At 41.2% G+C, this 16,018-nt stretch overlaps 2 protein-coding genes across 2 annotated transcripts in view; one reads left to right on the top strand and one right to left on the bottom strand.

Annotated features, from left to right (window-relative positions):
* Window positions 1–9,869, top strand: part of T265_01728 (hypothetical protein) — a gene marked incomplete at both ends in the record, with an annotated part of 11,336 nt that extends 1,467 nt beyond the window's left edge. Inside the window, 5 exons of the mRNA XM_009165818.1 lie at window positions 90–322; window positions 2,246–2,329; window positions 4,831–4,887; window positions 9,589–9,721; window positions 9,779–9,869. Of these exons, the coding sequence (XP_009164082.1) occupies window positions 90–322; window positions 2,246–2,329; window positions 4,831–4,887; window positions 9,589–9,721; window positions 9,779–9,869 (598 nt within the window). The remainder of the gene's footprint in view (window positions 1–89; window positions 323–2,245; window positions 2,330–4,830; window positions 4,888–9,588; window positions 9,722–9,778) is intronic.
* T265_01729 (hypothetical protein) overlaps window positions 1–16,018 on the bottom strand; it is a gene marked incomplete at both ends in the record, with an annotated part of 31,031 nt that overhangs the window by 10,469 nt on the left and 4,544 nt on the right. The window contains 2 exons of the mRNA XM_009165819.1: window positions 4,630–4,710; window positions 7,182–7,234. Of these exons, the coding sequence (XP_009164083.1) occupies window positions 4,630–4,710; window positions 7,182–7,234 (134 nt within the window). The remainder of the gene's footprint in view (window positions 1–4,629; window positions 4,711–7,181; window positions 7,235–16,018) is intronic.

Genomic DNA, 16,018 nt, shown 5'->3' on the forward strand with positions numbered 1-16,018 from the left:
TCCTGTCCTGGCGCAATTATTCATATGAATCCACACCAGAAGAGGGAGAAGCACTGGATGTGAGTTTTGCTCTTGTTAGGGCTCATCAGCAGTGCATATCCAATAGCCGTGCCGGGGTTCGAACTACGCTCAAGTACGAAAACGTTGGCCCGTTCAGACGTGAGAATTCAGATGCGTCCAAATTGCGCTGGTGGAATAGTGTTAACACGTTCACCTCACAGGTCAGGTGACCGGAGTCCAAACCCCGGCATGGCCATTGGGTATGCACTGCTGATGAGCTGTAACAAGAGAGAAACTCGAGTCCAGTGCTCCCCCCTTTGGTGTGGATTCACATGAATAGTTGCGTCAGGACAGGAGGACGACCTTTCGAAATCAGAGTGATGTGAAACTGAATTCGTTATTGCTTTTTCTTCTCGCAATACTGTTTCCTACCATTACGAATAAGTGTGTTGATATAATTGCTCTCCGTTTCCATTCCTGATGGGGAAGAAACGAACTCTTCAGAGACAGAAGCAGGCTTCAAAAATGACGGATTTGTACTTCAGCGTTGCATACTGGGCTTAAATGCGAAACAGTTAGACACAACACGCATATCACCTGATATTTAACAGGTTCCGGGCTCTTGCCTGTGGAAACGAGGCTGCACGGGCAGAAAATACAACAATACAATGTCATTTGATCAGAACCTTTAATTCCTTCCAGCACTCCACATTTTGAAATGTGGTATGAAACAATCCTTATTGCCATCCTTCCGGATTTACAACGACAACTTATAAACGCTGTTTGGTCAAATCTTCGTCACAGTGAGCAATAAAAATCTGTCCCGCCAGACGAGATAGAAGAGAAAGAATGTTCTTAGTAAGGTCTCTGTTGTCCCTTCACAATCTAGGGCGCCTCCGTGAGATAAACAGTACTAGTCTCTTTACACGTCTGTTTTCGTCCTTGGTGAGGCCCATCAAGCTTTTGCAACCTCCAAGTTTCCGTCTAACTTACATTCTATTTGAGCCTACATTTTGATGCCCGTTTTTCTCAGGAAGTTAAGAATGAAATTGCTCATCTATTTCTGCAGTTCAAAGCTGACAATCAGGATGACGACTTATGGAACGAGTCTGTTATTTCGAGTTTGCAATGTGGAATCGACGATACTAGCTGACTGTCTGATGTAGGCTACCAGAAAAATGGTCTTCTTACGGAGTAAAAGTAGTCCGACTGTACTTTTGCAGTTACTTAGACCGACCATGCTAGTCTTTGTCACATTAGCGAATACACGATAAGATGTCTTTAGATAGGTCATACAGCCAACGCAATACATTCACAGATCAGATAGTGACCAGGATTTTTCGATACCGCGGTGTCTTATACAATTGAAACATTAGTTGCTTACAGGCGTTTTATTTTGTCTGCAGTTATACGGCAAAAACTCCAGTCTATTATTTAGGCGTTGCACGTTTGCATTCTCAAGTCACTTTAAAGGAAAGTTACTGAAGCAGTCCGTTCGGCGTTTGCTATCCAACTGTACGTTCGTTGTATTCGTCTTCATGCTCAGTCTTTTTGTTGACAAGTTTTCAAGCATTGTGCATGCACTGCATTTCAGGAGGTGGGGATGATGTAAGATCTCAGAAGAATCTTGGAGAATCGCTGCTTCAAATGTCGGATTATTCAATTACTCCTAATGCGCTTGCCTCATGTTTTTTCTTCATCAGTTCTGGGCTATGTGCCATTAACAAGTCGTGGGTACATGCCATGTATGAGTGGTAGGTATTAGGTGAGAGCCTAAAGAAGAATACATCAGACAGAACGGACTAGGTTATCTATGTTCTCAGTGCGTGAAGCAAGTTCCAATCTTCCAGAGTGACCACGCAAAACGAGGACAGCTCTTATGTCTTCTAACAAGTACGATTAAAGTTATTACTTCTCTTCCTCGTAGCGTTTCTGCAAAAATCGGTGAAAAGAGGAAAATCTAAGTGTGGAACTCGCCTATGAGCTGATGAGTACAACGTATTTACCGATATCTCTGGTCAGTTGTTGGCGTTTATGATCATGCTACCTAGATTCGCGTCTTACCAACGAATATTACAATGTCAGTATGTAGCTGATCATTACAAAACTTTTTTTCATCCCAATAAGACTTAATTTGACGTACATTCACAAGACGTTGACAAATCAGTGTTTTCTATCCAATACGTGATTTTGAATGATGCTCACAGTGCCTGACATATTCTATTTGTATCTATCTGTGTAACAGGTTCTAGTGTGGTTCCGGCCAAACAAGTATTATGGAACGGTCGTCATTCGTTTGATCTATTGAAACGAAGTGGGTATAATCTGGGTAAGTTCGACCCAAGTTTTTGAACCACGGTTTTTGCGCGGTAACTGAAAAGTGCCTTGGAATTCGCAGATTTTCTGGCGTGGCTATGAATTCACTCGCATTGGTAATCAATGAATATTGTAACGCAATGCAGCACCCACGTTGTCTTAATCACTCCATACATAAAGAACCGCATTCCTAATTTCTGAGTAGTACGGTTATAGTATCTTCTTCGTAGGTATGTCTTTCCAGCAGTTGTGCTTTTCAAACCGTCTGGAATGCAGCATTTTGTCGTCTCACTACAGTGTAACCAAACGGAACTTATGAGCAAATTATATGCCCCCTACGACACATGTGACTGGTCAAAGCTGGCTTTTCGTAGAACCAGTACGTAAAGATGAACACAAAAAAGCTGTCTTTTGTGAGGTTAAACGAGTTAGCGTTGTTTCCTGATGGAGAATTTTATTCCTTCTCTAAAATGTTGAAGCAAATGTTTCATGGACAACTGCTGGATTTCGAAGATAACCGACTGTAACCAAACGTTTCCAAACACATTAACCGATTCCTCTTCTGGTAGGTTTCAAATCTGCGTACTTGATAGCACCTTAAATACGTTTGCTTGCCGCCTTTAAGATGCGCTTATTTGGAAGCAACAAGTTATCACGTCAATGGGAATGTTCTGAATCATATAGTTCAAATGTAGTATTACTTTCATGTACGACGCAGGGGACAGCCGTTCTAGGGTAACATGTCTGTGAGAAACGGAACTGTTTTGCTACACAATGAAACGGGGAAGCCAGATGAAGTCTGGTGATTGGGCCTTTTGTTGAAACTGCTCTTTGCTCTTTGCTCAGTTGGAGCAGACAACAAGCCGTTGATCGACTCCTGATGGAAAAAAAAACAAATTGCAATACCACTCGCTTGCCCGAAATGTAGCAGTCACGCGTGAAGCTGATTTCAACTATTCACTCATTTGTTTTTTAAGCCCTCAAGACAGTGGATTTTGCCTAGCCGTCCTTTCGATTGTAGTTTGCAGATATCACGTGAATTGTCAAAACGTCCACACAGGACTTCTGTGCGTGCATTCCTGAACCCTTGTGATTTGGCTGAGCCTGGTCAAACAAAACATTGCCAAGCTCGGCGAACAGATCAACAGCCACCTGATCAGCAACCAATAAACTCACCCGAGCTACCAATATTTCAACAAATTACCAAAACACACTGATTTTTCATCAAGGCCTGAAGAGAAATACTTGAGTATTTCTCAAGTTTTCAAAACTGTGAGAGATTCCGGGGCGCAAAGTCTGTGCGTTTTCAGTACTGTAACGTGCACTTCCAAATGCCCGGTCTTCTCTTTTATGTGAGTAATGTTGCGGTCCCAACAACACAGTTTGTATGGGAATCTAGACACTTTGGATTAATGGGTTTTTCTGGTAGAAAGGGTTCGCTAAACGTGGTGAAAAACTTGAAGTATGCATATGCTAAATTCCGTGGAAACCGCATGAAGTCGCTCGACTAGGTATCTGATGGAGTGATTCTGTGTTCTGAGTCTCTTCTTGCTTGCGACTGATCGAGTGTCTTGTCGATGAAAGGCAGCGGATAGTTGCCCTTCGAGTATTGTCCCTGGAAACTTGGCAAAAGGCGATACGTCATCGTACCCAGCATATCAAGGAAAGAAGCCTTGACATATGCTGTGATTTCTGTATATTTCAACTTAATTTGAACATTGTTCAGTAAGTGATAAAATTCCTCTGCTGGATGGTACAAATGCTGAGTATGCTGTAGCACCAGTTTCTATATCCTATTCTGCTCTACACAGCGTATTAAAATATCTGGAGACGCAAACAAACATATAGTTGCGGTAATGTTTTGTTGTTCCATTCATCTTTCAAGGCAATATCTTCTAGAGAATTGGAGTTTTGCGTTCATTTGGGATTAGTGCAATGGACTCCCGCGAAAATCAAATGCAGCAGAGACGGATTGAATCACCAGTCCTTGGAGCATACCCTGTTCACCACTCGCCGAATCATTTTCACGGAGGTCATCGATTCTTGTAAAACTAAATAAAGCAATTCATTCAATTCAAACAGAAGAGGGCACAGACATTTGAGGCTCATCAAACTTATCCCAAAAAGTGCAGCTAACGAATAACGATTCCGATTTTCCGGTGTTCACAGAGAAATAAACGTCCTTACTTTAGCTAAACGGATTGTACTGCATTGTGATGCTAAACCAGATCTCATCTTGCTTGACACCTGTTTCAGGATGGTTGATCTTCATAAGGACTATTCGGTCAATTTGTTGATCGCAACAAAACTTACATAGATTATAGCATCAAGGTCGTAGTTTGCTTGAAAGGAGTTCAGTGGATGCACTTTATGCAACGTGAAAGATAACCTCTGCTACAAAGCAAAGAGAACAAAGCCATGAGTTATACATAATGCACTCACAAACTGATATCTAACACACCATTTTATTCAGCTCCTCCAACGCTGTATATATTGTTTTCCTTCTATTTACAGATGGCATGGATCCGGATGAATTTTACGAAAAAATCCTCCCCAAAAATGAGTTCATCGGTTAGATCGGATGTTCATTCTGTGTTAATCCTATGCTTCTGCACAAAATAAAGTATCGAATATGAACAATCACTTATGTATTATATTATCAGTATGCAGATGCCTGTCTCCTGCGCTACTAGATGCGTAAGAACAGTGAAAATATCAAAATGCCTGTAACAAATTGATAAGTGATTAGGTGTCAGGTTCCAATAAGTTCATTTGACTTTGCTGTGAGTGACAGCCGTGTGATACGTGGCAGTGTAGGGATGCAGTGTAAATTCTTCAACAGGTGAAGTTCGTCGTATCATCTTGGTGGTCTTAGCTGGCCAAGGCAGAGTTAACACTTTTATGCAAAGTGTTCAATGACTCAGAGAGCGTGTAATTGCTGACTGCTTCGACTGGTGACGCTCCATAACAAACTATGTTCGTACAGATTAATTTGTTGGCGATCGCTTGTGTTACGTTTTTACAGAGAGTGAAAAGTGTACAGACATTCCCGGAAAAAGACGCCGGTTAGAAAACCTTGTGTTCTTATTTTTTTTCGAGTCAACCGAAATGAAAGTCCACACTAGCCTGATCCTAATTACTGGACTCCTGGTCGGATTGCTGTTGTTTTGTAATCGGTCGGTTCGGTAGAATAAAGCTTCAGCAAGCGAAACACCTCCCAGCGTTTTTGTGATGGGTAACGTTAGACTGGAAAATGGTTGGTATAAGCTGTGCGGGTGACACTACTGGAGGTGTGCTGAACTATACTCAGGAGAAGACGAGGGAAAACTATTGCTCTTTGTTCATTAAAGATAGACTGAACCAGTGCAGTCAGCGAGACTTCATTATTCTAAGACTTCCCCACGTACGTCAATCCATCCCCTAATAGACCCACAGGGTCGAAAATCACAAGCCGACTGTTAAATTACTGTCTTTAAAAAATTGTTGTCCCAGAACTTTGGATTTCCTTCAGTTCTAGCGCACGGTTGATGAAAGTGACGCAGGACTAATGAGCCATGCAACGCCGGTTTAAAGTTAAGTTTAATTTTTCTGGAAGAAACCAACGACCTGGGCAAAAGCCAAACAAATAACGAATGCCCACAAGTCTACAGGATTTCAACTAAAGGCAAGCAAACAGTTGGTCAGAAGTATCTTATAACCACCATACGAAAGACCTTTTTCAGTGGTTTCTTGAAAAGACAAATCTTTCGTCACTGATCGTAACGTCCGAAAAAATAAATTTTGCCTCGGTTGACTCAAGGTTTCTTACGTAGAAATACAACCAACTGCAGATAAATAGCACTGCTTTCCTCAGATGTGAAAGTCATGAATGAGGGGGGAAGTTGAACCACAATATCTTTGGGAAATTAAATCGCGTATACAGTTTATTCCTCTGTGTTAAATTGCTAACCTCATCTACAGTTTGAGAGAAAGGGTAGGATAAGCTGAGTTATGAGATATGAATGGTTATGTAAGTTTCTTTTTATCGGAAAGATGCCTAAATGACTTTGTGCATTGTACTATACAACTGAGTTGAAGTCAATAATTAGTGCTGAAGAAATCGGGTGTGTTTGAACCAGAGAAATTTCCATTATAATGGTTTCAACCAACCACTTGGCTAAACTGACCCTATTCTTCAAGTTCGCCTTAATCTTTATCCAGGATATCAAAGACCGTCTTGTTTCTTGGTCTCCCCATTTTTCGGGTTTGCTGTTTCATCTGTCCTATCATTCTGGTTACGCCTGTGGAAAATACATCGTTCATCAGATAAAAAAATTTGCACACCAGTGCCAAATCAGTACATATTAGGGAATAGACGGCCGATTTTCAGCGCACTCAGGTCGCAACTCATTGCTGCCAATCTTCAGGTCATCTGAGCGGACTTCCGATACGTTTTAAGTAAAGTAAGACCATGCTGTTGAATTTTATTTGAAGTTGCTGAGCGACCACAACCAATCCTGTCCCGAGTAAACTCGTCGTAACTAACAGAGATCGAAGGAAAAAAATTCAAAAATTCTTGAGCTTGATGGAAAACAAGAACACATCCATTTTGTGCGTCGAGTACAGAATATCTGAACAAGTCCATGAATTGGTTGTGATCGATGGTCCTGCTCCTAATTTGGATATAGCTACCAGATCAAAGTGCGCGTGATGTAGGATGTTCCCAACAACATCGCCCTCTACCTCTGTTGGTGCATTCTGAGTTCATGTCACAAAAGCCGCTGCTGAAGGGATAGTGAAAATAATTGTTCATTCCTCAACACAGTTCTCATTCAATTTGATCCAGGGTCCGATAAAACGCAAAATATGTGTCCTCGTCGAATTACCTCACTCATGAAGATTGGTATTCTGTTCATAGTCACAAAAATGTCTCCAAGACCTGTTGAAAAAATGAAAGAAATTGAAATTCGAGGGTAGTTAGCTGGATTATGCTTTCTTTCAAAATGCATGAAACTGAGTGAACTCATGATGCCTGTCTAACCGGTGAGGAAAATCTTTTGCAATAATAGCAATATAATTACTTAATTGTGGACACTTGTGTCCAGCGGTAGTTATTAGACTATAAGAACGAGGAATGCCAAAATAGCTCTCATGTGTTACCGCCAGAATAGGAAAGTGACATGGAATGGAAAGTGAAGAAACAGAGGGGAGTGTAAGCTGATAAAATGAACATCGTGAATACATTGAAATTTCTTCAACCTATCAGCGTACGAGGCGGGAGTGTCTGCTGATATATGATATGATGATATATACGATATACTTAGTAAACAATATAGTTTACATTCTTTCCCACTTATTGAAATACGATCAATGACACCACTGAGGGAATATCGTGTACTCTGATCAACAAACGTTCGCAAAATAGTTCTGGAATTATGAGAATACAAACTATCTAACTGTAAGTATTTCGCGACTGTTTGGCACGATACACTTCAGAGAAATAGAAGTCAAAGGAAGAGCGATTGGGTGAGGGGTACGTCAATGGGTCACGGAGTCAAGTAGAATCTGATAGTGGGGCTGGAGTTGAAGCTCAAACATACACTTCCCACAAACACATAGTTTTTGAGGGAGTCGCTCCTGTGATGTGTTCTGGTGAGAATTACCTGCAGACTCTTGGTTGCCCAATGCATTATGGTTTTAGGGAAATGAGGTGCTTTGATTTGCACTGTAACTTATGAAGGTCCATATTTTCTGAATGGTGATTTCGGGGGCGATTAACAAACAAAAAGTATAAATTTCAAACACAAAGTACGGGGGACTAGTAAGCACCAACTTCATATCACAGAGTTCACTTCAAGCTTTTCAGCGGAACACGAGTGCAGTGCTGTCCGTCTCCGATGTGAACTCATCAGGACAATTGCAAAACTGTTCAGACAAGAGTGTGAATGAATAAAGGTCATTGGATTGATCAGACACAGACGGAAATTTTCGCCTGGAGGTAACTAAATGTGATACGCGTATTAATCCGACCAGCCACCAAATGCTTTTTATTCAAAATGTGTGAAGTTTTGGAAATGAATCAGGTAGTGGATGGCCTTATAAACCCGATGATGAATTTTTATCATACGTAATCAAAGTGGTCCTAAACGAATTGGCTTAAAATCTAAGAAAAAGATGCCGTAACAGAAGGCTGCTCTTTAGAATTGCCTTGTTAGTACGTTATCAGGGGACGAAAGCGAACGACAGGATTCGAGTAGGTTTTAGTTGTTTGAGCGGAATCTGCTCAAGATGAAATGCGGTAGGAAGAATGCTCACTATTCTAATCAGCCATCACCGCGAGTAGTTTTTGAGTCCTAAAACATAGGAGAGGTTTCTACGGGGTACTGGTTTTCTCGGGGCGTCCAAGTAATAAACACTGTGCTCGAGATGACTCAGTTGCTGAGGCGTGAAGTTACTGACCGGAAGGCTGATGGTCCCAGCCAGTCTTCCTTACTTCAACTGGTCCTGTCTTGGTTTCGCCAACCTGGCAGTAGCTAAGCTCTTTCGCTTCCTTAAATTGCCGAAAGGGTGTTACGGCTGAATAAAGAGGTGAACGTAATAGGTAAGGGTGAATTACAAATAGTTCTCTTATTTCTATGCAAGCCATTATTCAGTAGGCGTCTGGTAGGCGTCTTGTCCTGCAGAGATAATCAACGCCCAAACGGTTTACGATTATTGTAGTTCTACCTGACAATTTTAGAACGGTGCAAATTGCCAAAAATTTTCATGAACTAATTCATTTCTGTTTTTTTAATTCTCATTCTTTGCTGTTGCTATGTATGATGTTTCTGATATTTCTGTAGAAGAGCAGTTTTTCACAGGGGCTTTTATCCCCTTCACTTGGTTATCGTGGTACAGATCAGGTGAATAGTGTGAGCTCATAACTGTACTCATATCGTGTGATCAGTTTGTCAAATGGCAGGAGAAAGATGATGCTGATAGTTTCTGCAAAAAACGTTTTCATACAGATTCTGCGACAGTAAATTAGCTAATAAGAGGGGTAAGCACTTACCGCTTCATCAGAAAGTTCGTTCAAGTACAACAAACAGATAAGCGGAAAAGTTGTGTTGCCTAAAGACCATACTACTCCACCCTTTCGGGGTATTGTCCGTGAAACGGGATGGACTAAACAGGGGATCCAATGAAATATATTTCTCTCTTCCTAGTGGCTTCTCGAGAAAAAGATTAATGTAATCTAACTGCCAAGTAATTATTGTATTATACTTCCAAAGTACTCGTGCTAGTTTTTATCAGACCTTTGCAAATCGCATACACACCAAAGGGAAGCACTGGGCTCAAGTTTCCCTCCTATTAGAGCTCATCATCATCATCATCCAATGGCCGTGCNGGATTTGAACCCCGGACATCTGACATGCGAGGCGAGCGTGTAACCACTACTCCACCAACGCACGTTGGACGAATCTGAATTCTCACATCTGAGCAGGCGAACGTGCTCATACTTGAGCGATGTGATTGGTGTGCCTGACTCATCGAACGACGACCCAGGAACTGCCTTGGTTGTGACGATCGATTAACCCGCCAGTCAGGACTTCCCCGTCTGGATGCGTGACAAATGCTTGAAACATAATCATCAACGTAACAACAAGAGTAAAAATAGCTTAGATCAATGGACATCTGTCCTGTCGAAGCCCTCATTCCCAACTCGGATGAAGTCTTGCCTTAAACCGAATTTTCAACGGCATCTTGCAGCAACACAATCCGAATCATAAGTGCATCAGGTGTGCCCTCAAAAACTTGGAGCCTTGGTGGCCTGAACTGAAGACTACGCTAATGTTCTGTCATTATTCGTATCATTCACTGACCAGTCCGAACTCGCGTACCTGAAAACCGTGAATCATAGAGATCCACCTGTTAACCACTGTGAGAGTCCTCACTGACTTATCGGGGTACTACCCTTTCAAAAATCAATCCTGCAGTCGGGTGACCAGTGCACTCGCATTCAAAATGGCTTCCGCAGCTGTCAGCTTAGTTTGAACTTGACGAATGCAGTTACACGAACGTTTGTTCATGTCTGTCCAAGCAAAGTGAATTGTTCGAACAGGTTCCGTCAGAATCGAGATTTTACAGAATGGTGGACAACAAATAGTTTCGATGCGCCCGAGCGATGTGAAGGTAATGAATGCTGATCACATCCAGGAAGACATTTGGGGTCTTAATTGCGGACTAACAGATACCGATTTTTCTTCGTTGTTTTAAACAACGGATTTTAGTGTTCTACAAAAATGTTACCAAGGAACCTTATTCACACATCAGCTAAACGATGTAATAACGTAGATTGCGTCGCTTTCCGAAAGATAAATTTTTCATCCGCGTCGATTAGAGACTTGTGGTTTGTTTTAACTGTTACGATTAGTGCGTTCAGTCGGAGATCTATGGTGCCTTGAGCTGTAATGCAATCGGCAGAAAACTTTGAAGCCTAACTATTGACAAGTTATCAAATTCCAACTGGGTGGTTCAAGGCAAGGACAAAGCTTCATACATAACCTATGCTTCCTGACCTTTGTTAAAAATTAGTGCTCAACCTATGCAGTTCGAGTCTTGGGAGAATCAATTCCACTGTTGCTTCATTCAGATCCGATTGCAACTTTCTACTCGAACGAAAGGATAGGATATCTAGCACAGCTCTTGTAGCATTCCCTAGAGTCTTTGATACCGCGACCTAATGAACACTGAGCGTGGCGCAAATATGCTACCCAGCAGAACGAAATAGAAGAGTACCACGGCAGTATATCGTGGAATGTAGTATAAAATAACAGAGCAGCTACGTAAACGACAAAATACATCAGGTGGCAAATAGGTGGATATAAAGTGAACAGAACGTACATCAAAGAGAACGTATATCCACCAATGTCAAATCAGCTTATTAGAAACTAGCCTGTGAAAAGCGAGAAAACAAAAAAGACTACACGTAAAATGGGCGTAGAGTGAATCTTAAAGTGGCTATGACATTTAGATCTTTTATCTGCATGTGTGAGGCAACATTTAAATGAGTAACACAAGTGCGCTGTGGAGAAAACCAACTGATAATACAGTTCTGGAAATCACCCGTTTAGGAAGAGGCCAGTCGTGATTAATCAACATCTTGTCTGCGGCTCATGACAAGAGGTTGATTCACTTGGAAAGCAAAATTAATTAGCTACGACAAAGCATTCTGCATTGCGGTGGATAGACCTTGTGGATGAAGGCAAAATAATCCGTATTGTAAAAAAACTGTTAAAAAACATATCTGATTTACAGGTTTATTCATCATTGAGTGATCAATAAATTATACTAGATGGTGGCGGCGGTTAGGTCGTAAAACAAGTCGTAAGACACCAGGATCTTAAAGTACTAGTACCTCTCCGCATCATGGTGGACGAATTACCGTCAGTATGGTAGTTGGGAAAATACAAACAAATTGTTTGTGAAATTGATGGTACCCGCGGTATTGACTTCGAGGCAATCCAGTGAACTTCTTGCATAAATTTCTTGTCACTTAAAACTAGAATGGTTTTCATACTCGGGGAGGAAATGCGATGGCACCTGAATCACGTGATGACACCTGTGGTACTGACGTGCATTCGAAATCTGGGGTACTCAAAATATATCTGTGGTTATATGAAAACTGTGACCTAATTTAGATGTTTGGTATGCGTTTGATCGGTTAATTAGGTGAGTTACAAATCAAGTGCCAATGTTTCTTTTAAATAAACAATAAAAATGCTTTTATTTTCATAAATTCACTGCCGACAGATTTAGATGTATCCATAAAAGTCTCAATCGACTGTTCACTACTAAAAATCTTATTTACGGTTCAAAGTTCGGTGGTAACGCGCTAACTGCTGTCTCCCAGCAGACAGACCATGTGTAGAGATCGATTGATACAAACCGATTTGCGCAAAAATAACATGTAAACATCAGGTCTCTTTTCATTCTCTCAGTCTTCTGAAAAACCAAACTGGGAGAAGACGTGTGGTTATGCCTCAATCGTATGTGAACGAACCCGGTCTTTTACTTCGATATTCAATAATAAATGCCGCACTTATCAAGCCTGGTCAGTAGCCATCACTCTATCCTACTGCTTCATTAGACCGAAGGATGAAGTGTTAACTTTGAGGAGATGACTTTCCTCGTTGTTCAAATTATCATGCCACATGAAATTTGCTATCGATCGTCCGGAAGCACTTGGTCTGTGGTTTGGTTTACTGTGCACTCTCTGGTAAATGCCATCAGCACCGACATTTTATTTTATATCATCGCGTTTCAAAAACGATAAAGAAATTTAGAATGCCTAATTACCTACTATCACAGAATAAAGTAGTATATAATAAATGCACCAGATATTTGCTGACATCATCAAAGACAGCAACATCAGTGTTGGCATTGATGCTTCATTGCCCTAATGATGTTTCACCATTCACGGGATTTTTGATTTGATAAGAAGTCCCCTTCACCGTCATCCTAGGAGCCCACAATAAGGCTGGTATACACGATGAAAAAGCGCCGCAACATCAACCTAAGTTTGAATTGCGCGCATTTACTCTGAAGCGGTGTTTTCGTTCAACCTAGGTAAGTTGTTCACTTTTTTGGACCACTGCTTAACTAAAAGAGCGCTGTTCCAGTTAGGCACTAAAGTCATTAGTTCACAGTTGTTCCTGGATGTTTCAGACAACTTTCACGAATACAAACCTACAGTCCACAGTGAATAAACCACATGCGACAAATTGTGCCACCTTGAAGGAATAAATGCCGTCCACAATTCCCGCATCCTCTGACATTTGAAAAGTTATGCTCCACTTAATAACTTGGGACGAGTACTACCGACATAATCATTTATTCATACAAGAGAGTCCTGCTAAATCAACGAAAAATGGATATTTTCGGGTTCTCGATAATTTGCGTCCTAAAGTCGGTTGCTTCACTTACTTTCAGCTCGGTTACGGTAAGCTATTCCGCAAATCGTGCCCAGGTCCAACTAACAATTAAGCCAAATCATGTTCAGCTGGTGAGGTAGGATAATTGGGACATCTGTCTCCGAATTTTGGTCGGCAAGTGTAGTTGAATCAAAGGCCATTCAGTCGTGTGCCTTCTCTTCTTGTGGTTCATCAGGTGTGGGTAGTTCCGTCGACATAATGTTCTACCTGACCTCAGATTGGACTAATTTCAACAAATTCACTCATTTTCAGCTTATTTGGTTTTCAGGAGGGGACTCAGTTGAAGCTCTTGTTTATGAATGAATGTTCTGCACAAAAGCCGCGTCATGTTTCAGCGCGTACAATATTCGGGATATCGCATTATATTTTGATGAGTAGTTTCATTTATGACAATACACTGCGATATCTCGTATATCATATCGACTGAAGCATTGGGCGAATTTTGTGCACCACGTTCAGTTGAGAAATATCACAACTTGGAGATTAAGTGGATTCCCTCGTGGAAACAAAACTGATATGAAAACTTAAGGGATAATCAGTTGTTCTGCACGGGATGTATATTTAAGACTCCATCCAGATGCTTAAGGAATCGACAGTATGAAGGATTCGAAGTTCCTGTTTTTAACGTCATATCACGTACCTGTTGCTATGGGTGATTGCGTTCAGCTCATTCAAAGACAGGCATCGTAGACAGATAACGAGTGTTACAAAAATCGTCTCTTGCACTAAGCGGAATAACGGGATCAAAAATAGTCTGTTGGGCGTTCACACGCCTCGAAAGCGTGTTCACTGGTACACAGTTCTTCCGTTTCGAAGCGGCGACATCCCATGTGATAGGGAAATTCCTTCCCCATCGAGGTGATCCCTTCGATGGGTAGTAGTAGTACTGGCACAAAGCAAAAAACCGATGTTGTAGTATTGATAAAAGAGTTCGTGGCAAAATGAATCACTTTGAGATTTTTTATCTAAGATACATGTTGGAAAATGTTGACGAGAAAACACATTTCATGTCCGAAACAGGAGAATCATAGTTTTACGAGGATTTTTTGTGGGATGTCTTTGGTCATTCATACATTTCAGCTGAAAACACGATATTGGAGAATGTAAAATGTACATGTGTGTAAATGTAAACGTGTGTAAAAATACCAGGGACTAGGACGAGCCTAGAAAATAACACCCCGTAGTCGTATCCCTAAAAGTATGGGGTCAAAATCATATGATCCAAGCCTTATGCAGTAATAACGGATTGGATTTTATCACAGGTAATTCGTAGGGGTGCTCAGTTGACCACTACCTGGTAACGGTGACGAATGGATAGCCGAGGTAATTATGCCCTGTACTTTCATAAGTTCTTCTTACCTGTGACAACTAGTCGTCTACTTGACACGTACGACATGCTTTCCCAAGATTACCGTTACCGTTCTTCAGATGAGTGCCAGCATTATCTGACTTATCTATCCATACAAACAGAAGATCTTAAACGGGATGAAATATACAGAGGCGTAATGTATTTTTATGAAAGAAGAGCAATCTATAACAGAAACAACCGATGCGTTCAGTCTCGATCACCATCCACATGGAGTAGAGTATGAAAATTAGCTTACTTCTACTTCACAATTTGACATAAAGGACCGTGTGAAAATTAGGATGAAACCAGAAGAAAGCCAGAAGCCAAACCAAGAAATGGCAATGATATAGGTTAACAGATTGCTTTCGTTGACTGCTTGGACAATTAGCCAGAAGCAAAACCAAGAAATGGCAATGATATAGGATAACAGATTGCTTTCGTTGACTGCATTAGACAATTCAGGAAGCAAACGGAATTTTTAATTCTCTACCTGGATTTCAGAAACAGTCACTGGTTGTATGCTTAAGTGGGCGTTGTGGTTGATTCATCCCTAGCACAATCCATTCTCAGGCGCACCTGCAAACGTACATGGTACATTGTCAGCGTACCAAGTAAAATCAAGTCAATGAGAGTCTTATTGGAGGAGAGACTTTCTCTGTAACAGTACAAAGCCACAAATAATTTGAATGCATAAGACATGGTGTATAGGACCAGTTAGCTAATATAAATGATTAAAAAATAATATTCGAATGACTGCGTTGGGTAATCTAGTAGGCATATAGGACATTTTTTTATTACTACGCGGACTTCAGACAGAATAAATGTCCTTGTGCATAATGAATGTTACTTTCACAAAGCCCCCTTCATTACTTATGGATCATAATGACAGTCACAGACCAACAGAGGTGATATTCATTTCAGATGGAATTCAGTCTCCATTGCAATAAAACTTACCGTTGCCACAAAGGACAAATGATGGCTGCTCACAATCACAACTGCTGACAAGCACTTTCTCTTGTTTTTCTATGTGCTTTCGAAATACCACTTTGTGTGTGGACAGTGAGAGTCCTTGTGTGTACAGTCACCAGGCTGAGAAGTGGAAGGCAGTATTTGTGGTTGATGCTGAACATCTTGTCCCCCCCTTCGAATCGATCGTTCGCACAGTACACCGTTTTAGTTTGATGAATGCATCCATTCTTCTTTGAAAAATCACTCTAGTGGGAAAACAAGTGCTCTACCCTTCTCAGAATAGTGCTAACTAAGTAGAGCCACACTGGGAGCCTGATATTTTGAGGTCTGGAAGTACATAACAGATGCTGTGTGCGCGAGTTATGAAGACGCCCACTGGTTAGAGCGGATAATGACGCGCGTCTGTTAATGAGACCGTCGCGGTGAACACCCG

Source organism: Opisthorchis viverrini (assembly GCF_000715545.1).
Source record: "Opisthorchis viverrini unplaced genomic scaffold opera_v5_19, whole genome shotgun sequence".
NCBI classification, from domain to species: Eukaryota; Metazoa; Platyhelminthes; class Trematoda; order Opisthorchiida; family Opisthorchiidae; genus Opisthorchis; species Opisthorchis viverrini.